The sequence below is a fragment of the Prunus persica genome, chromosome G8 (assembly GCF_000346465.2).
Source record: "Prunus persica cultivar Lovell chromosome G8, Prunus_persica_NCBIv2, whole genome shotgun sequence".
Lineage (NCBI taxonomy): Eukaryota > Viridiplantae > Streptophyta > Magnoliopsida > Rosales > Rosaceae > Prunus > Prunus persica.
The window spans coordinates 9800682-9824032 of NC_034016.1; the positions used below are offsets into that span (position 1 = coordinate 9800682).

At 37.6% G+C, this 23351-nt stretch overlaps 3 protein-coding genes across 3 annotated transcripts; all 3 read left to right on the forward strand.

Annotated features, from left to right (window-relative positions):
• On the forward strand, nt 436-3482 carry LOC18768071 (classical arabinogalactan protein 1). Its single transcript, XM_007201837.2, has 2 exons — nt 436-768; nt 3264-3482. The coding sequence occupies exons 1-2, from the start codon at nt 436-438 to the stop codon at nt 3480-3482; spliced, it is 552 nt and encodes a 183-aa protein (XP_007201899.2).
• Nucleotides 10054-11537, forward strand: LOC18767298. The gene is made up of 5 exons (XM_020570498.1): nt 10054-10380; nt 10547-10618; nt 10731-10813; nt 10911-11113; nt 11219-11537. The coding sequence occupies exons 1-5, from the start codon at nt 10169-10171 to the stop codon at nt 11300-11302; spliced, it is 654 nt and encodes a 217-aa protein (XP_020426087.1). The 5' UTR covers nt 10054-10168; the 3' UTR covers nt 11303-11537.
• LOC18767350 (RING-H2 finger protein ATL54) lies at nt 20624-22176 on the forward strand. The gene has a single exon (XM_020570635.1). It carries the CDS (start codon nt 20736-20738, stop codon nt 21873-21875), a length of 1140 nt encoding a protein of 379 aa, XP_020426224.1. The 5' UTR covers nt 20624-20735; the 3' UTR covers nt 21876-22176.

A 23351-nucleotide genomic window follows, 5' to 3' on the forward strand; every position in this document is an offset into this window, starting at 1 on the left:
CATCCTCTCCTGAGTGGATCCCCACAATCCCCTTTCTTATCTCCTTACTCAGGAGACCAACCTTCCATTTCTCGACTGTTACAAATCCACACCAACCCCAACGTCACATCCAACGGCCCACCTCTCGCAACCTCAACGCCCGTGTACGATCCAGATTAACAGACAACTGTACCTTAGTGGAGGACCACCAAAGCCAAAAAAGAAACAAACGAACGTTTTAAACTTTGAACCAGCCAGGAACCGTGTCTTTCGCCTCAGTACACCCAACACCGTCGGATCTTCTTTAAGAGGATCCAACGGATGCAAAATAAAGACGCATTGACTGCTTTACACTCCACCACTATATATACTCTTTCTTTCTCCTTACTCTCTTTACAGGACCTTCCAGTACCTTCCATCTCTCGCTCTCTTTCTCTCTCTCTCTCTCTCTCCACAATGGCTTCCTCAGGCTCAACCCTCGTCGCTCTGATGCTCGTTGCACTGCTTGTGGGCCACACCATGGCGCAGTCTCCGGCTAAATCGCCGGCATTGTCTCCGACCAGATCGCCACCGGCTTCAGCTCCTTCTCCGTCGTCCGCCGCTCCATCGACGCCTAAGGTGAAATCTCCCCCTAGCCCTACTCCGTCGACCGCTCAGTCTCCGGCGAGTTCTCCTTCCTTGATCTCTGCTCCTCCATCTGAAGCGCCTGCGCCGTCGGAGAACGGCGCCGTTTTGAACAGAATTTCTGCCTCCTCGTCCGTGGTGATTGGCCTCTGCGCCGTCGTTTTGGTTATGTAGGGGGAATTGGATATTTCGCTTTTGTTCTGAGGGTGTCTCTCGTGAGTCGTGATCTTTCGTTTTAATTTTTATTTAATTATTTTGGTTCTGGTTTCAGTTGCGTTGTTAAAACCTAAAACTTAATTGTGTGTTGTTAGTTGGTTTGGATAAATTATGAATTATATTATTGCTTGTATTAATGTTGTTAGTACTATTAAATTTATTATCCTTTCAACTCTGATTTTATTTTTTTGTTTTTTTACTGCGAAATACAAAATTGACGGTACACTTCTTCACTCAAGTAAAAAAAAAAAAAGATAAACGATTTCACAAAAAAAAGAGTTGTAAATGTTGTAAATGTGGTGCAACGCAGGATCTAATTGGATGACAGTTGTAAATGTTTTCAAAAATGAAGGACGAAAATGCAAAACAGTATAATTTAGACACCATTTCTATAATTAAGTAACTGCATCACCAACTGCAAAAGAAGCCTCCTTATGTCATTCACCTTCGACAGAACAGTCCATGAGAATTCATTAGTATTACGAGAAGACTACATGAATCATGAATCCATCCTTTCCCAAATCTTGAAAATCAAATCAATTTCATTAAACTTTTTTTATTTAAAATTGAGAATATGCACTACTACTAACGGATGACTTTTGCATTTTTAAGTTTAGATAAATGGTTATCTATAGATTTATGGATGATTATGGACTTAATTATTTCCTTCTCTCGTTCTTCAATGGGCTTCCATCTTTCTATTTACAAAACTATTTGAGAATATGAAACTTAAAGCCCAATGAACTTTAAGGGAGTTACATTCTTAAAGAGGTAGCAATTACAGTTCGAAATTGAGAAAGGAGAGAGGCATGCAAGCCCCAATTTTTTTCACAAACCAATAAATCAATAAATTCCATTCATCTAATGAATAACGGCCAATCTCATAGCGTGTATGCATTTGGGGTTCATTGAAAACACTTAGTTCAAACAAACAAGTATTCACAAGAAGATGAAAATATTTTGTCATTTAGTGAATTGGGAAAAAATCACAATTAATTAAAGTTTTGGACAAAATTGTAAATTTTATCAATTGCAAAAACAACCCCTAATTTTCAAAATTTGCAAGAAGACCAAAAGTGAGTCCTATCACACCCCAAAATCAGGACACGTGACAATGGCACGTACATTGAGGATGCCGAAAATATAACACTTAAATCTCAAAGGTTATATTCTCAGAATTCCCAAAATTTGTTAAGCCCTTTTATTTAATTAAAAGGTTGGATTAGAGTTTTATTGGCAACTGAAAAGTCAATAAATCATTATACAAAATTTGAAAGATAAAGGTTATGGAATAATATTAATAACCTCAAAAGTTATTTTACAAATCAGAATTTAAAATAAACACCAACTCATCCAGAATTCATTATACAGAGGAAGGAGAAAACACAATCTGCTTTATAGAATAGAACTCACGATATGTTGAAGGTGATGTGGATCACAATCAAAATGTTGACAAGTTGGGAAGTCGCACCCTGAGGATATAATCTACATAAAAAATAGAGGTGAGCATCACATACATGCATCTGTCCAGTGCGAGAGGCTCCCGACCAAGTTTGAAAATAGTAATAATAATAATAATAATGGTGGCCAGAGATTAATTATAAAAGAAGTGAAAGAATATGCACAAACACAAACCAGTTCCATTTAAATATAGAAAAAGTTGAATTTCTAGGACCTGAAGAAAGTAAAGAACTGTAATATAGGATTTGTAATCCTTTGATTAACTTAATTTTCAAAATTTGCAAGAAGACCAAAAGTGAGTCCTGTCACACCCCAAAATCAGGACACGTGACAATGGCACGTACATTGAGGATGCCGAAAATATAACACTTAAATCTCAAGGTGTTGTAAAAGTGGAGTCCCCAAAATGCCTATAAATAGGGTTTCCCCTACTTGTAAGAATACACATTCAGAACACTTGAATGAGAAACATTCTCTTCAGATTTCTATGCTTGATCCATCTCAATCCTCTCTACAATTTCCTTTTAATTTATAACACGTTATCAGCACGAATTCGCTCAAACAATACCGGCTGAGTTCTCTGATGAAACCCAGTCAGATAAGCCAACACCAGACAACAAAACCACAGCCACTGGAGCTCAAAATTGAGCAGTCCATGGACCACTGGCAGTTCCTGATCAACAACAGTTTCTTCAGCAACTTTAAACACCATTCTCCAAATTCACACCTTCAATATCCCGTTGCTACTACCCAAAACAAGATCAAAATCAGAATCAGATCCATGCACCAATACCGTATCCTCCAAACAAATTGATTGGCCAAACCATGATATCTCCATCCGATTCAGAAAGTTTTTTTTTTAAAAAAAAAAAAAAAAAACAGAGAGTAACCAAGCTTGCAGCTTATTCATGGGACTGTCTTAGGCACACCCATACTAAAGACACCCACAATCCCAATAACAAGACGACAATTTTTTTTTACAGGACCCAAGCTCTTGCAAGCCTCCTGAAGCCGAGCACCAGGAGCACAACCAAGGTCCAGAACTGATGCAGCTTCTTAAGTCCCAGGGCTTGGAGCGGGTGAAGATCTTCGACTCCGACCAGGCCGTGCTCCGAGCTCTCGCCGGATCCAACATCAAGGTCACCGCCGACGTCCCTAACGAGCTCCTCTCCTCCGTCGCCGCTTACCACAACTACAGCTGAGGCGAGGCTCCTCTGGTATTGGGACTACAGGCATCCGCCCTCGTCGACCATGTGGCCCGCGTCGATCAGCTGACCAGCTAAATACTCCTCTTCAAGCTCTGCAAGGCTCAATGGCGATGGCCAGTGAGATGTTCAGGCCTAATTTGCCCGTTTCATTTGCACCCCCAAAACGACGTCGGTCCACCTCCATGGTTTCATCAGCAGCTGTAGTTCACCGGACTAGCTCCCCTGCTCAGGCCAGCATGGTTGCGCCCTTCACTGGGCTCAAGTCAGCCTCTGCCTTCTCTGTCAGTGGCAAGGCCACCGGAGAAGGAGCTTATGGCGATGGCACAAGCCTTGGAAGTCAGGAGGCCACGTGTCCTAGCCCATGCTTCAGTCGGAGCCTTCGTAACGCACTGCGGCTGGAGCTCATTGCTGGAGACTATAGCAGGCGGGGTGCCAATGATTTGCAGGTTTTTCTTTGGCGACCAAAGGGTCAACGCAAGACTAGTGGTGGAGAGTCTGAAAACCCCAAAAGCGAATAACTGTACATACGGCCAAATATGCTCCAGTTATCTGAAGATCCGAATGATTTATTAATGCCCAACCATGCGAGCAAGTTGGGCATAGATGCCTTGATAATTGAGTTGCTTTTGAAGGCATGCATAAGGAGACAGCAATGATGAAAGCTATGGTACTAAGCAGGAAGTGTAAGTAATTATTGCGCTAACTATGTGCACAGTGCGATAAAATAAAATAAAAAATATATAAAGAAAAGAAAAAAAAAAGGGGATCACTTAGCAAGGGCATAAGCGAAAGAATAAGCGATAAGATCTCTGCTCCCTTATCTTCCCTATTATTTCCTATTATATTTATCTGCTTTTCTTTTACTAACCATTAACAAAAATGGACCCTTGGTAATACTAAACATATTATCAGTGGGAGACCGTTACTAATACTAACACTTTCCTTATCTTGTTCAGTGGTGGTTTTAACCTCATATTTATTTTATTTACTGTATGGTATAGGTTTATTACCCATACAACAGTATTTATTTAAAAGGGTGGTGCGGGTTTATCGTCCACGCCTTTACTTTTATTTAAATGTATGGAGCAGAATTAGTGCCCATACACGCACGTTTACTTTATGAATTTAATTTACCGCACATTTAATTTTATTTAAGGTATGGTGCGGGATTAACGTCCATACAGCAAGCAATTTAATTTATGAATTTAATTTACCGCACATTTATTTAAAAGGGTGGTGCGGGTTTATCGTCCACGCCTTTACTTTTATTTAAATGTATGGAGCAGAATTAATGCCCACACAAGTACCTTAACTTTATGAATTTAATTTACCGCATATTTACATTTATTTAAAAGGGTGGTGCGGGTTTATCGTCCACGCCTTTACTTTTATTTAAATGTATGGTGCGGGTTTATCGTCCATACCGGTAATTTATTTACCAGCAATTTATTATATGGATTAAATGTGCTGTATGATGAGTTTTTACAGTATGCAGATCAGGACCAGAAGTTCCTTGATCCTCATCATACAATTACATCAGGACTTGAAGATCCTTGATGATGATGTTAACATGTGATCGGACTTGAGGATCCTTGATCCCCGACATGTAAATAAGGACCTGGGGTTCCTTAATGATGTAACAGTACCGTATTGGTTCATAATGCCGTACACATGGATGATAACTGTACTGGCAAATGTACTGGAACCTGCAGTTCCTTAAACTCATGGATGAGCAATTAAATGAGATGCCAGAAGTTCCTCAAAATATGGACAATTATGTAAGGGCTTGAAGTCCAGAAATATGTACAGAAAATTGTAAAAATGTCCATACCATGAGAATATGTGATTTTGGCCCGAAGTTCAAAATCTAAGGGGATTGAATGTCCATACCATGAGAATATGTGATTTTGGCCAGAAGTTCAAAATCTAACAGTGTTGAGAACCTGAAGTTCCAACAATTAAATGGACAACCCTTGAGGTATTATTGCAAATTGTGGTACGCCACATATCTCTTTGGCATAAGAGAATGATGAATTGAGGCTCCCCACATATTTTGTTATATCTGGGCCGGAAGCTCATGAACCCAAATATATGAGATATTAGTGTGGCTTTTACTCAATTCATATTTCATGTCCATTTTGAAAAGGGAAAATAAATTCTGAGTTTGTATTTAGCCCAGACCAAAAGTTCCGGGCTCCCATACGTTGAAATTTGAAATTTGGGAGAGTCAATGTGGTTATTTGAACCTATAAGGCACAAGGTTCCAAACCGTCATTTTGAAAAGACGTAAAAACCACAGGTGCAAATTTTAAGAATGTGCGCAATTATTATAACAGGAAAGGAGCAAGTTGAAACGCAGTTGCTCCAATCAAGTTTTACAAAGGCCATATCTATATGAGGAAATATGGCTACAGTTTCCAGGATCCCAATATTATCTCAGATCCCCATATTATCTTTCTCTTTCCCAGATTCCAAAACTTCACGTGGCCTCCATTAAATGTTTGTCGGCACTTTCGGCGTTTTCAAAGTTTTATTTTCATCAAAAGCCGATCTTGCTTTACGGATTTCACTGAGCTACTTTTTCAAAAGTACCCCGAGAATCTCGCAATTTTCTTATGGTTCATTTGAAATTCACCGGTTCTACCTATTCATTGTATTTGTGTATAAATGTGTTACTAACAAAATTTTCTTTGCAGAAGACATCCAGTTTTCTCCATACCTAGTGATGGATATCTACTTGTTTTTCTTATCAGTGAGCACTTAATATGCCCGAGAAGCAAGACTATCTCTGATCATCCATTCAGGAAGCGAGACTATCCCTGATCACGTTTCCGCTACATCAGGAAACTGTGAAGGCGATCTTATGCTCTAATCTCCGGAAGTCCTTCTAGACTAGGAGATATGAGAGCTTATTGTCTGCTCCCACCAGCTTCCTTCCCTGATTGCTTACCTTCTCTTTTTGCATTTTTTCTCTTTCTGTAACTCTCTGAGGATTATTTGTTTTTGACAGAGAAAAGAGTTGTGATTTTACTATTGCAGGATATAACTAGATCATCAAGCGCTACATTTACTGGGCCGATACAAGCTTGAATGATACTTGAGAAAAGTTTCTCCCACCTAAGGATATTGCAAGTTGGATACATTAATAATACACTGCACAGATTAATGTACCATAAGAACAGAATATGGGTATAGCAGTGATCAATATGATGCACGCCTGTTGCGTAGCAAATGATATGGATTGAAGTCCCGAAAGGACAATCCTTTGACATGTCAATATTGATATTATGCACGCCTAATGCGTAGCAAATTATATGGGTTAAAGTCCCAGAAATTGGGTATAACAGTGATCAATATGGGTGCACGCCTGTTGCGTAGCAAATGATATGGATTGAAGTCCCGAAAGGACAATCCTTTGACATGTCAATATTGATATTATGCACGCCTAATGCGTAGCAAATTATATGGGTTAAAGTCCCAGAAATTAATTGACATGTATGTATTAATCTGTGGCATGCCTGCAGCATGACAGATATATGGGTTCTAAATATTCCAACTCCCTAAATGGAGATTTTCACGTCCTATGTAAAATAACGCTCCAATGGAGGTTATAATCCACATTCTCACATAATAAAAGCCCCATGAAGTGGCTTGGGTACCCAAAAGCAAAAGAAATGCTTATAATTGATGCATGCGCATGCACATGAGAATTGTGAGATTATGAATTGATGAATGACAATTTTTGATTTTGGAGTAGCTACTCGAATCATCAATGGGCTGTGTTGATTGGAACCACGTTCAATTATTAAATGCCGACAATATCATTGGCCAAAATGGAACGAGGTAATTCCATTATAAATGAGAATGAACGTGAAAGAACAAACCCACAATACGAACCCCAAAATTTGTTAATACTGAAAGTTATACTTGGGTGTTCGGAATAAAAGGGAATATACCTACTTTGTATGACACACTGTTTCTAGCAGAAACAAGGAATGTTGGGTTTTCTCCATATTTACAGATTCAATTGTGCCCCCCTTATTACACAATTACGGAGACCAACATATTATCTTTAAGGGTTATTAAATGCACAGAGCATATCGCCAGAAGCGATTCCCTAAAGATGTAGAAATAGCTGGGTTAAAGCTATATAATGTGTCATAAAGTTTAATCCCTTTTTAGACAAAATCCGTTGAGAGGATTGATATTTCATAAAGCAAGTCCCTAAAGGACATGTGCTTGAAGCACAAAATTTGTACTCAATATTAATATGCATAAATTACCTCAGTGAGTACATTGATTATAATGTGATTGCAACACATTAAAGCTTCTGCAGAATTCATGAAATATTTGTCTCGATCGAGCATTACACCAACGAGATTCTTGCTTATACTAAGAGAGTCTTATCCGTTGGTCCTTAAATATTTTTCCGGAAATATACTAGACCAGATAGAGCTCAGCTCAACACTGTACTCTTTTTTCTTTATCCAGGTTTTTATCCCATTGGGTTTTTTCCTGGTAAGGTTTTAACGAGGCAGTGTCGCTCAAGGGTTTAGGGTATACTATGAAAATTTTTATGGTCGCTTATTGGACAAAAGCTAGTCCTAAATTTTTCAGGGGGAGATATTCATCAGGGGGAGCATGGTTTTAATAAAGACTTTCATACACTGCACTCTTTTTCCTTCATCCAGGTTTTTATCCCACTGGGTTTTTTCCTGGTAAGGTTTTAACGAGGCAGTGTCGCTTAAAATTGACTCACAGAAGCAGTATCAACTACGATATTCAAAAAGGTGATCAACAACATGACTTAAAGATATTTTGCCAAGCATCAGGGGGAGCGTGCTATCAATACAGATCTTCAAACACTGTACTCTTTTTCCTTCGTCCAGGTTTTTATCCCACTGGGTTTTTCCTGACAAGGTTTTAACGAGACAGTGTCGCACGCGCGTCAATATACATAGAATTTTATGTTACACATGATTATGTACTCTTTTTCCCTTTGACCAGTTTTTGTCCCACTGGGTTTTTTACTGGCAAGGTTTTTAACGAGACATATTCTGTATCATTTGTGGTCTCCAAGGGGGAGTGTTGTAAAAGTGGAGTCCCCAAAATGCCCCCAAAATGCCTATAAATAGGGCTTCCCCTACTTGTAAGAATACACATTCAGAACACTTGAATGAGAAACATTCTCTTCAGATTTCTATGCTTGATCCATCTCAATCCTCTCTACAATTTCCTTTTGATTTATAACACAAGGGTTATATTCTCAGAATTCCCAAAATATGTTAAGCCCTTTTATTTAATTAACAGGTTGGATTAGAGTTTTATTGGCAACGGAAAAGTCAATAAATCATTATACAAAATTTGAAAGATAAAGGTTATGGAATAATATTAATAACCTCAAAAGTTATTTTACAAATCAGAATTTAAAATAAACACCAACTCATTATACAGAGAAAGGAGAACACACAATCTGCTTTATAGAATAGAACTCACGATATGTTGAAGGTGATGTGGATCACAATCAAGATGTTGACAAGTTAGGAAGTCGCACCTTGAGGATATAACCTACATAAAAAATAGAGGGGAGCATCACATACATTCATCTGCTCAGAATATGCACAAACACAAACCAGTTCCATTTAAATATAGAAAAAGTTGAATTTCTAGGACCTGAAGAAAGTAAAGAACTGTAATATAGGATTTGTAATCCTTTGATTAACTTAATTTTGTAAGATTGTTAAAGGCACGAGGAGGAACAAATCACGCAATGACACACAAATTGTTAATTTGGTTGACTCAATAACAATAACAATAAGCTAGATCCCCATGTATCTATGAGATTCTCATTATATAAAGTAAAAAACCTTCCCCTTTATCCAAAGATCCAGCCCCATACCCTTGATCTCTGGCGAACTTGAATGTGCTTCTCCTCCAAACAGTATATAATAAAATATGTAGTTTTGTTTTTGTACAAGCCCAAGAAGCCTAACACTCCAAAGTCAAACTATCAAAAAGCTTTGTTTATAAAGGCTTTGTAGTATTTTTTGATGAATTTTTTTGGAATTAGGATGAATTTGTGGTGAGTTTTGGATCTAGAGGTTTCGAGACTTAGATTGATTCCGTGGCCAAATTAGTAAATGAAAAAGGAGCACAAAAATAAAATGAAAACAAAAATTAGAAATTGTTTCAAGTTATTTTTAAAAAATAAGGGTGATTTTTGAAAATTAAATTTCACGTTTTTGATGTGGGACAAAAACCAAGGCATTTGCTTTCAAACTCTAACACTAACCTCTAATACATTTACAAGATGTTAAGCCTTAAACGAGAATGAGGTTTGTACTTGCAAGCAACAAGCTACACGTTTATATACTACACAAGCTACCTTCTTTCTTTTTTTCTTCTTTTTTTCCTTTTGTTGAAAGGATCTCTTCAAAACCCACGTCATCCCTTGGCGTGTGAGGACATATTCCAGTGTTTTGCCCGCAAACATTATCAAAAACGTAAATGGCATGGAAAGTAGGCACACAAATAGCTTCAATGTCTCAAATTCCATATTAAAAATATAATCACAAAACTATTATATATACATGATTTGGAGCCGTCGTCGCTGAATATTCAGGGACACCTTAAGTCTACATCTCAAATATACAGGTGATTATTATTGGGGGTGGAAATTGATGAATATGCCTAAGAAAGATTTGTGGGGTACTTTCAGATTGAGAAGCTTTCTTCAACTACTCTCTGGCAATCGATCTAGCTCTACAAATGCATCGCAGGGACAGTTCCCAGCTATGGGAGTATCTAAGGTTGCCCATGGCTATTCGATACCGCAAAGTCTTCGACTTTTCAGCACCAACAGCAGACCATGTACAAAACTTGATACCAAAGTGTAAGAAAATCAACTGTGTTTTGAATAGTCTCCAGTTATACTATGATCTCCTGGATTAATTGGTTTTCTATTCGGATTGAAAGAAAAGAAAATATGCTTTCTGATCTGAAAAAAGAAGAGAAAATATGTTCTGGTACTTGATAATATTTTGCTCCATATATTTTAGGTTAAATGGTGGAGAGGACAAGGTTCAACAATCACACCAAGCTACTTCCACTAGACTCAATTTCGGCCACTGGTATGAACTCAGTCACATGACTTTCCTTTGAGTGTATTTTTTATTTACAGAAAGTATATTGGGAATTTGTTGGAAGTTTTTGGAGCAAAAAAATGGCTTGGCCTGCATGCAGGTTAAAATGGATGTTGGGATCCATATTATCACTAATGCTGCCTTTTTGGGCTCAGAATTGGGGAAAACTGAAGAGGATTGAAGGTAGGCAAAATCTCCTTTATTTCATTGGTCATATAAAATTTATTAGAATACAGGATTCCTGATAAAAGAATTGGGAAATTCTTTATGTTTTCTATAGGAAAGGCAGAAATTGTAATGGAAGAGATTGAGGATGTGGCAGAGGTAGTAGAAAAAGTGGCAAATGTGGCTGAGAAGGTGTCGGCGGACGTCGCAGATGAGCTCCCTGATAATAGCAAACTAAAGGAAACAGTTTTGCTTGTAGAACGGGCATCAAAAGTGGCTGCTCAAGATGCTCAACTAACACAAGATTTAATTCACAAGGTCTTCTTATGGCCATTTCCACCACCATATTAACTTTATATACTCTTTTTTTTATATAAAAACTTTGTACCCTTGGCTGATGTATTTATATCCGTTCAAACATAGGTGGAAACCCTGAAGCAAGACCTGGGAGACTTGGAGACGCTAGCGGAGCCCGTTCTTGAGAAGATTGCGAAGCGAGTGATATAAACATTTGTTGATGAATAAAATCGTTTCCGTTTGTTGAAAAGGAAAGGGAAATGCTGGGTGACTACATTGTATATTATCTATCTAATATGTACATAAAGGTGGTCTTCCTGACTCAAAAGAAAATAAAGAAGTGGAAATAGACGTTGGAACAAAAATGGAAATGTCAAATGCTTGTACATATCTCAATTATACGTCAATTACTTGAAAACAGAAGAGTTCAAACATGTTCGTGTAATGCAGTTTAGCTTTGATAACAGAAGGAAAATAGGAGGATAATTTCAGAGATATCAGATAAAGAGAAATGGAGAAGACTTGCGAATTTCTGTGTTTTGATTTCAATCAACTAACTCTTACAAAGCATAGCCCACTCTTATGTAAACAGATCATAGAGGGGCTTAACAGACTAACCACACAGCTTAGCTGTCTAACTAATACACGTGCTAAGTACCAGACTCGTAACAAACTTACTGACTTGCTAATCATAGTTAACATACTAACCATAGTTAACATTTTCCCTACTTAGGTAACTCTCTTAACCTAATATGAGCACAATGCTATGAGAAGATAGGACCATGTAAACCCTTTGTAAAGACATCAGCGCGAGTTGTTCATCTGTTGAAACATACTAAACTAGCAAATCCTTCTTCTGCACTCGCTCCCTTACAAAATGGAAATCAATGTCCAAGTGTTTAATTCTGGAATGGTATACTAGATTTGAGCTAAGAGCCAAAGCAAACATATTATCACAATATGCAACTGGAGGATCTGGCAGATACAGCTTCAAATCTCTTAAAACCTGTCAAATTCAAGCCAAATCAGAAGTAGTATTGGCTAGAGTCCTATACTCTGCCTCTGTAGAACTTCTTGAAACAGAGCCTTGTTTCTTTGATTGCCAAGATATAGGATTGCTGCCCAAAAATATCACAAAACCTGTTGTAGACCTGCGAGTGTTGATGTCTCCTACCCAGTCGGCATCACTATATGTAGAGAGATGCATATCACTAGTTGTAAAACTCAGGCCATATTCTAGAGTACCTTGCACATATTTGAGAATCCTTTTCACCAAATGCCAATAAAGATCAGTAGGTTGATTCATCTATTGGCACAAAGAATTGACAGAGTAAGCAAGGTCTGGTCTTGTAAAAGTCAAATATTGGAGAGCCCCTACAATGCTCCTAAACCAATGTTGGATCAGTTAACACTTCACCATAATCTTTTAACACATGTGTATGTGGTTTACATGGAGTTGAACAGGATCGACAAGAGGTCATCCCAGCTTTGTGGAGCAACTCTTTAGCATATTTGGACTGATTAACAAAAATATCACCATTGGGCAAACAGGTCATTTGTGCCTGACATCCGCCAGGTGTCGGACACGCATAGGGTCCGGCTCGGATTCCAAAGAGGAATTTGGATTGGATCCTGTCATCTAACTGGGAAAATAAGAAAGGAAATAGCTTCTGTAAATATCCAAACGAAGCATGTCCAAGACGGCGATGCCATAACCATACTTCGGAAGTTTGCTTCTCAACACTCGTACTCCGAATTTTGTAAGCGTGATTGAGGCTAGCTTCACTGTCAGATGCCAATTCCAGATAGTAGAGTTTGCCCCTCCTAGTACCATAACCAATCGTCTTGCTGCTGAGAGTGTCCTTAAGAACACAATGAGTAGGCTAAAAGGTTACAGTGCAATTCAAAGCCATAGTAATTTGGGCAACAGACAAGAGATTATGATGTAAGGATGGAACAATCAATACAGAATCCAAAGTGAGAGAGTCAGAGAGAGAGAGAGAGAGGGAACCCTCCCCAGTAAGGGGAGGGGGTACTATTGGCATTAGACACCACCTATTGAGAAGACGGTGTATGAGAGGTAATTTATCTAGGATCAAAGGTCATGTGATAGTTGCTCCGGTGTCAATGACCCAGATGTGTTTCTTTGAAGAACTATGCAAAACGTAATCGTGGGAACCTGTTGTGGCAATTTTGGAGGATGGGGAAGTGGAGGCAGTGGTTTGGGAAGATGAGACGAGATTCATGGCAGCTGAAGAATGTAAGAAAAAAGATGTGTTTAGGGTTTTGTGATAAGAGAAAAAATTTGTGTTTAGAGTTTTGTGATAAGACGATATGAGGATTCGGGTATGAAGATTTGAATATGAAGCTGTAAATATAAGGAATTTGATATAGGGTTTGGGTGTGAAGAAATTTGATATGAGGATTTAGGGTTTATGTTTGAAGAAATTTGATATGAGGATTTAGGGTTTGTGTTTGAAGAAAATTTGATATGAGAACTTAGAGATAACCGAGGATCGATTGCTCTAATACCATGCTAAAATATGAATATGGTTTGAATACTTTAGGTTAACTTTATTCTTCTCCATTAAGAGGTCTATATAAAAGTTTATAAGGTGTTATACAAGGAATTAGATACAGTAAAGAATTAGGAAAGTATCTCCTAATTATACAATGATTTATCAACTATATAAAAATAGAAAAGTAAATCCCTTAATTAATCAAGGAAGTAAATCTCTTTAATTAATTAGGAGACTCACGTCAACACCTACGTAGTGATGGGATGTTGTTTTAAGGGTTTTGTGGTTGGGTTTTACGTTTGTCTATTTCGTATAAGTTGTTTAACTCTTCTGTTTAGTCAATAGCATGGGTGATACTCTTTTCTACCATAGGGTTCTGTTTTCTCTGAGAAGGTTTGAACGAAGTCGCCGTCGTTAACATGCTAGTTCTTACCATGTAATGTTCCTTTGAGTTTAAAAAATACCATCTTTCCTATAAGTAAAAAAATAAGAATTACACCACCAATAAACTCAGTCACATGACTTTCCTTTGAATGTATTTTTTATCAACAAAAAGTATATTGGGAATTTGTTGGAAGTTTTCAGAGCAAAAAATGGAAAAATAACTTTCATAATTATTTAAATTTTTGTCCGATAATTGGTGCCGCATTCATAATTTTTTTTGTTTTTACCAGTAAACTTGCAACAAATTTATAGTGTACTTTGTTGATTGAAAATTTAGTCAATTGCAGTTTAACCATCCTTGCAAAGTGCAAGCAACCTTTTCTGAAGATGAAAATTTTATCCTTGTCATTGTTCTTTGAATCACAACAGAACTTGCCTCTCTCCGTTTTTTGTATTTTTTTTTTTTGGTCGATAAATTTATCATACTCCCTATCAATATTTTAACATGGCCCAATGGATATTAAAGTACCCTTCTGAATTAGTATCCTAATATTCAGGTGATAAATGGCTTGGCCTGCATGCAGGTTAAAATGGATGTTGGGATCCATATTATCACTAATGCTGCCTTTTTGGGCCCAGAATTGGCAGAATTGGAGAAAACTGAAAGGATTGAAGGTACGCAAAATCTCCTTCATTTGATCAAAGTCACATATAAATTATAAATTAGAATACATGATCCCTGATAATAAAAAATTTAAAAAAAAAAAAGGAAATTCTTTATGTACATAGGAAAGGCAGAAATTGTAATGGTATGTGGTCATCTTAGAGTGGCCTTATATAGTGTAAAATAACTAAACACTATTCTAAAAAAGTTTGGAAAAACTCTCCTAAAGCAAAACAAAATCCTAAACAATTAAGGAAACAAACTAGGAAAGAATCCTTCTTTGACTTGGAAACATGTCAGCCAACTTTCACTCATATTTTGGGATAGTTTTACTTCCTTGAAAATTCTGGAAAAAATATGATAAACGTAGCTTGATCTTTAAGCTTTCCAAGCATATGTTACACGACACTATAAAAAATGGGAAAAGTGTTCAACTCTTCAATCTTCCACAGCAGTGCAGTTTTGAAGGGATTTCACTTAGGCTGTCGTGACTTGCAAGTCTTGAGCAATTGGTTCGATAGAAAATTATGAAACTTTGACACAATGATCTTCAATGTCTTATATTTCTTCTCCAATTGGCCTTGCGCTAAAAGTCATTTGAAAAGTTAATTTTCAGTCAAAATCCTTCCAAGAGCGCAGAATAGCTGAAAATAAGGAAAATAAGTTAATAATGTTAATAATGCTCTTTGTAATTAACTTCACCTACAAAATGCACTTATCAGCGGAAAACCATGAAGACGAGTGTAGGCTATGGACCAATTTAAGGTAGTGGTGAGAAGGAGATATATTGATGAGTACGACAACGGTGAGAGCGGCTTCAACCCAAAGAGTGAGAGGAGCATGGCTTTGATGGAGGAGAATGCAAGTGATAATACGTAGCAATGTGACGATGTGCGGTCAGCTTCAACCATGCCGTTTTGTTGAGGAGTATGAGGACAAAACATGAGTTATTTTATCATAGTTTGACATCAAAAATTTTACAGAGTTCCATCCAATATTATATAAGATTGCTTTTACCCTTCCATAAATTAGATTAACTTAGAATAGTTTATCTCTTGTATATAAAAAAAATATTGTCATCTATTGGATGTGTAATTACTAATCAAATGTAACCTTAATGATTAATATTATATTGGGCTAGGCTCAACTTGCTGAATCTCAAACCGCGGCCATGAGAGCAACTCCACCTATTTGCCCTTAGCCATGGCAAGGGTGGAGTTAGGGCAGCCACTATTCACGTGAATAGTGGTTGCCCTTGCAAATAGTATTTTGTGTTTCCACCCATTGCCATGGCTAATGGCAATTACTATTCATTTTTTTGTTTTTTTCCCCTATTTTTTAATGAAAATAATTAATTTGGATAATATTTTCAGATAAGATTTCCGGATTCCTGCGTGTCAAGACTATTCATAATCAGATAAAATTTTCGGATAAGATTTTTGGATTCAAATTTCGGATGAATTTCAAAATTCAAATTTCAGATAAATTTTTGGGTTCAAATTTCGAATGAATTTCAAAATTCAAAATTCAGATAAATTTGGGTTCAAATTTCGGATGAATTTCAAATTTCAGATAAGATTTTCATCCAATAAAATCAAGCCACGTGGCATGTTTATCTTGCCAAATTTTTCTATAAAACCAGAGGCTCAGCTCATACCTCTCACACCACATCTTTCTATATTTTCATTTCTCAGAGTTTAGATTTCATACTTCATTCATTCTCAATGGAAGAATTTAGGAGATGCTTGGAGAGGCAAGAGCGAGAAACAAATGAGAGAAACCGTAGAGCAGATGAAATCAATGAGTTGCAGAGACAAGTCGATGAGCAAGTTCTCATAGCAGTGGCTTTGCAAGATGAAGAGAACCAAGGTCGCCGCCGTGGTTCACAAGTCGGCCGCCGCCGGAATGTGGAAAGACATAGGCATTCTCGGGGTAAGAATCTTTTGGAAGATTATTTTATCCCAACTTCTTTGTACTCTGATGTTGATTTTCGAAGGCGATTTAGAATGTAACCTCATTTGTTCAATAAAGTCATGCATGATATTTGCAATGATGATGCATACTTTGTTCAAAAGTGTGATGCTACTGGGGTTTTGGGGCTTCTTCCGGAGCAAAAGCTTACAGCTGTTATACGAATGTTGGCGTATGGAACATCTGCTGATCAGGTGGATGAGATTGCCCGGATGGGGAAGTCCACTACGTTGAAGGCTTTGGTAAGATTTTGTCAAGCAGTTGAAACTCTGTATACTACGGACTACCTGCGTAGACCTACTCCCAGGGACCTCCAACGGCTTCTACAAAAAGCCCAAGCTTGAGGATTTTCAGGAATGATTGGTAGCATCGACTGCATGCACTGGCAATGGAAGAATTGCCCAACTGCCTGGCAAGGTGATTACGGAAATAGAAAAGGCCAAAAAAGTATCATCCTTGAAGCCGTTGCTGGCTTCGACACATGGGTTTGGCATGCCTTCTTTGGAGTTGCAGGATCCCAAAATGATCTCAACGTGCTGGGTCAATCCCCGGTCTTCAACGATGTATTGAGAGGCCAGGACCCCAATATCACCTATCAAGTCAATAATACAGTGTACCAGACGGGGTATTATCTAGCTAACGGCATCTACCCGAGGTGGACCACTTTTGTCAAATCTATTCCGAATCCCCGATCCCAGAAGCAAAAATTATTTGCTACCTATCAAGAGGGATACAGGAAAGATGTCGAAAGGTGTTTTGGTATCCTTCAAGCTCGGTGGTTGATTATTCAAGGTGCGGCCCGTATGTTTGATGAGGAGATCCTCAGAAGCATTATGATGACTTGCATCATCCTCCATAATATGATTGTGGAGGATGAGTATGATTATGATGTTTTAGAGGTGTACGAACCGGATCCAATGAACACGGCCTTGACACGGATTTATGAAAGGCCCATGGGGCCAAGTGGAGAACCATTTGAGCCGGAACCGTTGGTGAGGGATGGTCATTTGATGACCCGAATGATAGATCGATATACAGAGATGCAATCTTCGTATATTCATGAAATGCGTCAAGTTCACTTGATGGAACATCTATGGGCGGTGAAAGGCAATGAAGAAGAATGATGAAGCATAGATGCTTTGGTTATGTTTTATTTAGTTATGGTTTGGTTGTGTTGTATTTTTATTTATTATGCTTTGGTTTATGGTTTGGTTGTGTTGTATTTTTATTTATTATGCTTTGGTTGTGGTTTGTTATTATTATTGTGCCTTGTTTGTAGTTTTTTTTTATTTTTATTTTTTTTTGTTTGAAGTATAGAATATGTTGAATAAAAAGGTAATTTATTGAATACTTTGTTTATTAAATAACGAAATCTAATACAAGTCATTACGAATTACTACTAATAAAATAACATACATGAATTACAACAACTTTAAAAGAAAACATGAAAAATACAAATACATAAAAGGTAGGCCAACAAATTTAATGGTTTCCATCATTTAACCAATCCGTGTTGCTAGGCCCATCATCCCGGAAAAGTCTTCTTCTCATAACATCCCTTCGTTCTAGCTTCCAAAATTGTTTTGTTTCAGGGGACATATGACTTGTATCCATGGTCATGGTTTCCCGATCTGTCTTTTTTGCGCAAATACTCCCTTTCTCGTGCATACTCAACTTGAAGGGTCAACTCGTTATCTTGACGTTTTTGCTCCATTTCAATTCTTAGGCCATTTTGCCTTGCAATTTCCTCCAAAAACTTTGAATTATTATTGCTTGAATTACCCACTTTCTTTGCCTTCGCCGCCTTTCGGCCAATGGGCCTCGGCTCCTTTTCCATGGGTGAGTCTTGACTCATAGGAGAATCAAGAGGTGAATCCGGTGCCATTGAATCACGGAGTGACGTCTTGTTTAATACAACGTCGGGACCCGTTGGAATAATTATGAAGCGTTTGCAATATTTGGCCACCTCCCAACATTCATGATGGTTGAAACTTTTTTTGCCACCCCCGATTGCACCGAACCACATTTGTGCTTGTATAATCTATTTAACAAAAAAATGGAAATGCAATAAATATTTAAAATATATTGGATACGCAAGTAACAAAAAAAATAATAATGAAAATGCAATTAACCTTACAAATAAATTAGAAGTGCAAGAAAATTAAGAAACAAGTGGAAATGCAAGAAATATTAACAACATATTGAAAATGCAAGAAATATTAACAAAATATTGAAAAAGCATGAAATATTAACAAAATATTTAAATTGCAAGAAATATGAACAAAATATTGATAATGCAAGAAATATGAACAAAATATTTATTAACAAAATATTGAAAATGCAAGCAATATTAACAAAATATATATATTAGGAGATTAAACTTAATAAAACAAAAATTATAAAATACTTACCTCGTTAGTACGATTTTCCCCGCTTCTATAGTTGTCCATCGCTTTTGCTAGGGCAGCTCTCCATTTTCCCAACTCTTTATTCATGATTTTCCACCTATTGGATAATGCCATCTCCGTATGAGTAGACCCCGGAATTTTTTCACAAAATTCGGCATGAATTTTTTTCCACATATGAAAAAATTTCATCTAATTGCCGGACACGGGACAATGACAAATTTGGAGCCAAGCCTCACACAAGGAAACATCTTCCATGGTGCTCCAAGCCCCTCCGGTTTCGATAGAAGAAGCCACAAAAATATGAAATCAAAATACTAGATTAAAAAGAGGAAAATGTTGAGTAAAGAGTGAATAATAGTAGAAGTATAAAATGAAATGTATGAGGATTGGTGTTGAAAGTGAAGAGTATTGATAGGTATTTATAGAAAAAAAAAATATCAGAATTTTTTAGAATTTTTTAAAAAAATTTACGATTTTTTTTTCATATTTTTATTGCCTAGAAAAGCCTCAGCCGTCGGATGGATTCGGAGATGCTGATCGGAAGGCTGGGGAGGCGACACGTGGCTTATTCCCGTTGGAGCTGGCGTCGGGCTGACGTCAGCGGGCGTTGGTTCAAATTCGGTAAAAAAATTTGAAACGCACTAGCTGACGTCAGCGTGACGCGAGGGCTGACGTCAGCGACCGCGGGCTGGAGCTCGGGCTCGTCTCGCCTTTGGGCTGGCCCGAGTTGGTGGGTCCCACACCTCCCCCGGGCCTGGGCTGCGCGGTGGAACGCCAATTTTTTTTTTTTCCCCTAGCCTCGGGCTGGGCTCTGCCGTTGGACTTGCTCTGAAGTTCGAAGGCGGCGACAAGTCAACAGCAAAGGTAGAAAGAGTCAGGGCATATGCTAATCCACAATAGTTCTCCATCATTAATTCCATTTCTTATACTAGCCCCTTGACACATGCTCACGCATGTGCCAATTGGTTTTCTTTTTCTTTTTTATTTTATTTTTAGAATTAATAAAAGATAACAGGGTAGTTATGTTCCATAAAAGTAGGACCTATTATCTTATTTTGTTTTTAATTTTAATTTTTTTAATATTAAAAAATGTGAATTTACCATATTATCCTCATTTAATTAATAATTTCAATTCTTAATGTTTGAATTAACAAAGGGCATTTTCTAGTATTTTGAATGTTTCACCATTCTCTACTTTTTGCTTTATATATATAGAAGCATCATTGTTATTAAGTTAAAACTACACAAAAACAATCTATAAATTTAAGATTGTTGGTAAAAAAAATCTCACAGAAAGAAATTCTCAAGATGCATTTCAATTTTCTGCTATACAGTTTCTAACCAAAGGTAGGCTTACAATCTAATTTATTTATTGCTTTTTGAACACGGGTTTCCTTTTTTTGAAAATTAAATAGAGTTTTTTTAATTAATAATTTAAAGGGAGTTTGTGAAATATATCACCGAAAGAGGGTTTAACGTCTCAAGTCTTCTCATCCATTGTTCATATTCAAAGATGACCTTTGAAAGTTTTAATAGAACAAGCTGTCTGAATTCAACTTAGTGCAGCTTCCACGTCTCTTCTCTTCACCAACCAGAAACCTCTCTCTCTCTCTCTCTCTCTCTCTCTCTCTCTGTGTGGTTTTGGATGGTGTTTTTTCTTATCTTTGCAACACCACCTCTCTTCCTCAGTTATTGCTATGGAATTCCACCACAGAAAGCTGTTAACAGAACCAAAGAACTTTTCAACGGTCTGCCAATCATTCTGTGATTCAGAAAAAAATGATTCTGGATTTTGTTTGCCATCATGTTTGACTTTATGTCCTAACATCTGCCACCATTCTATCATATCTGGATATGATGAAACAAAAAAATCCAATAATTCCTACACCTTCGTGGCTGTTGGATCGTCTTTGATTGTAGCCACTTTTCTTCTTGTTGGTTTGTATGTTTTCTATGTAAAGTACTATTCAACCAGGAGAAGATCACAACCACAACAGCAACCTTTATCAGAGGAGACCCATGATGACTATATAGATGAAGATCATGGGCCGGTGCTTGACCACCCGATCTGGTACATCAACACCATCGGTCTCCAGCAATCGATTATCAGTTCGATCACGGTATGTCAGTACAAGAGAGGTAATGGTCTTGTTGAAGGTACAGAGTGTTCTGTGTGCTTGAGTGAGTTTCAAGAAGATGAGACTTTGAGACTTCTGCCTAAATGCAATCATGCTTTTCATGTTCCTTGTATTGATACATGGCTTAGATCCCATACCAACTGCCCCATGTGTCGGGCACCGATCGTCAAACCCTTGGCAACCCCTGCACCAGAACCAAATCTTGCTGTCAGTTCAATTCCAGAAGAAGAAACCCAGGTGGAAATTTCGGAAAATATTGGTGACTCTAGTGAAGAAATGGGAGAGGAAATTTGTGAGATTAGAATTGAAACAGAGGAAAACAGAGAGGTGATTGGAAAGGAGAGAGATGAAATCCCAATTGAAGAGGTGAATGGACTAGTGGAGCCAAGAAGGTCGGTTTCCATGGATTGTTTATCAGCTTCAAAGATCAGTCTGGAGCTTTCTAATCTCCCTGCAGTGGAATCTGAAAGGAATTCAAATACCAAATTGGTTGCGGTAAATAAATTAAACAGGGAAATTGTTCCCAGGAAGACTGGTGGAAATCAGAAGTTGCAAAGACAGAAGGGCAGTTCTTCAAAAGGGAGGTCTCTGCAAAATGTTCCTCTGACTATGAAGAGGTCATCTTCCTGCAATGGGAAAGTCTTGTTCTGCAGGGATGTTCAAAACAGTGAATCAGTTTCCCAATTGAGGAGCTTTTGATCTCAATTTTCTTTTTGTCATGTTTTGACTCTCTTTTCCTTGTCAGGTAAGGCATATAAAAACCTGGGATGTAGTTCTGAATTCTCAGCAATCTGAGTGTTTTTTTTTCCCTTACTTTATCAAATTACACAGTTCAATAAATTCCTGTTTGTACTAAAGTTTATGTCAGAACTAGAAAATTGAGGCTGGCCCAAAAGGGGATTCACAGCTTTTAAATGTAGTATCTGAAAAGAATCAATCAATTGTAGATGAAACCTTTTTTTCTTTTGAACTAAAGATGACGAGATTTCGTGGTTTCTAAGATAACTATCAACTTTGGATATTGGAGTTCAAAAAGCCATATTGCAGCAGAGTAGAATGATCATTAATGTGTTGATTATCGTTTGTTTATATCTTTCCGTTGAATGCTTAGGTATTGCTGCAAGCTGCTGCTTCCTTCAATTTTGCAGCTCAAACTAAAGTTTTCACTTGTAGATTGATTTTGTTAGAATTCATCCCATTTCATGTTCGATAGCTTCTGAGTTCAGGTTTATGGGAAGAAGGAAAATGGTTTAAAACCCGACTATCTTTTCCTCTAGTTTAATGCATTCCTAATCACTCTGCAGAATGAGACTACAGGGTCTAAAAAGCAGTAGCAGAATGCATGTTTTTCATGAAAATATTTTCAAAAGATCTCTTTGCATATTTACGTTTTAATAAGAACACGTGCATGTTAACTGTGTATTCTTCTTCTTCTTCTTCTTCTTTTTTACTTCTCCAAGGTTGAGACTTGATAGTCAAGTTGCTGATTATTTCCTTGATAATATACATTTTCAGACAGCTTCTGCTTTTTTTGTTAGGAAAAATATGGTACCCAGCAGAAGAGATCGAACACCTTACTTGCAATTACAAGCCTGCAATAGTGCTTGCACGAACCACAAACACTACACCACGAATCTATGCTTTCGTGTTTGTTCTCAGACCCTTGAGAGAGAAACAATTTATTTTCTGAGAAGAGTATTGCAGATGGTCTCCAACCCAAATTTTCCTCTACCAAAATACAACTATTCATGTATACAAATTTTCCAATCTTTTGTATGTTTGAAGAGACTCTTTTCGTGACAAACAACAGTCCACACAATTTCTCGCTCTTCGAATGCCTTGTCCTTGAATCACTTGTTGTATACTCTAACTCCTGTTCAAAACATCCATTGGGGCTGAATCCAACTCCTGCAACTCTTGCATCAGATTAGCCTGTGTATGTTCATCAATCACGAAAATCATGTTGTTGTGCAAGCCTCAAAGATAGAACATTAATTGCCATAGGCAGCTTGAAAGCAAACTTAAAGCTTCAAGTATAGTCTTCTTGACTTCAGTGATGTTTGTGGGGATAAGTGGAGCGAAGTGGAGTTGCTGGGGATTTTCCTTGTTCTGCAAGCTCATTCCGAACTGGAGATTTTCCTTACTCTTATTCTAGGATGATATTCTTGGCAGCTA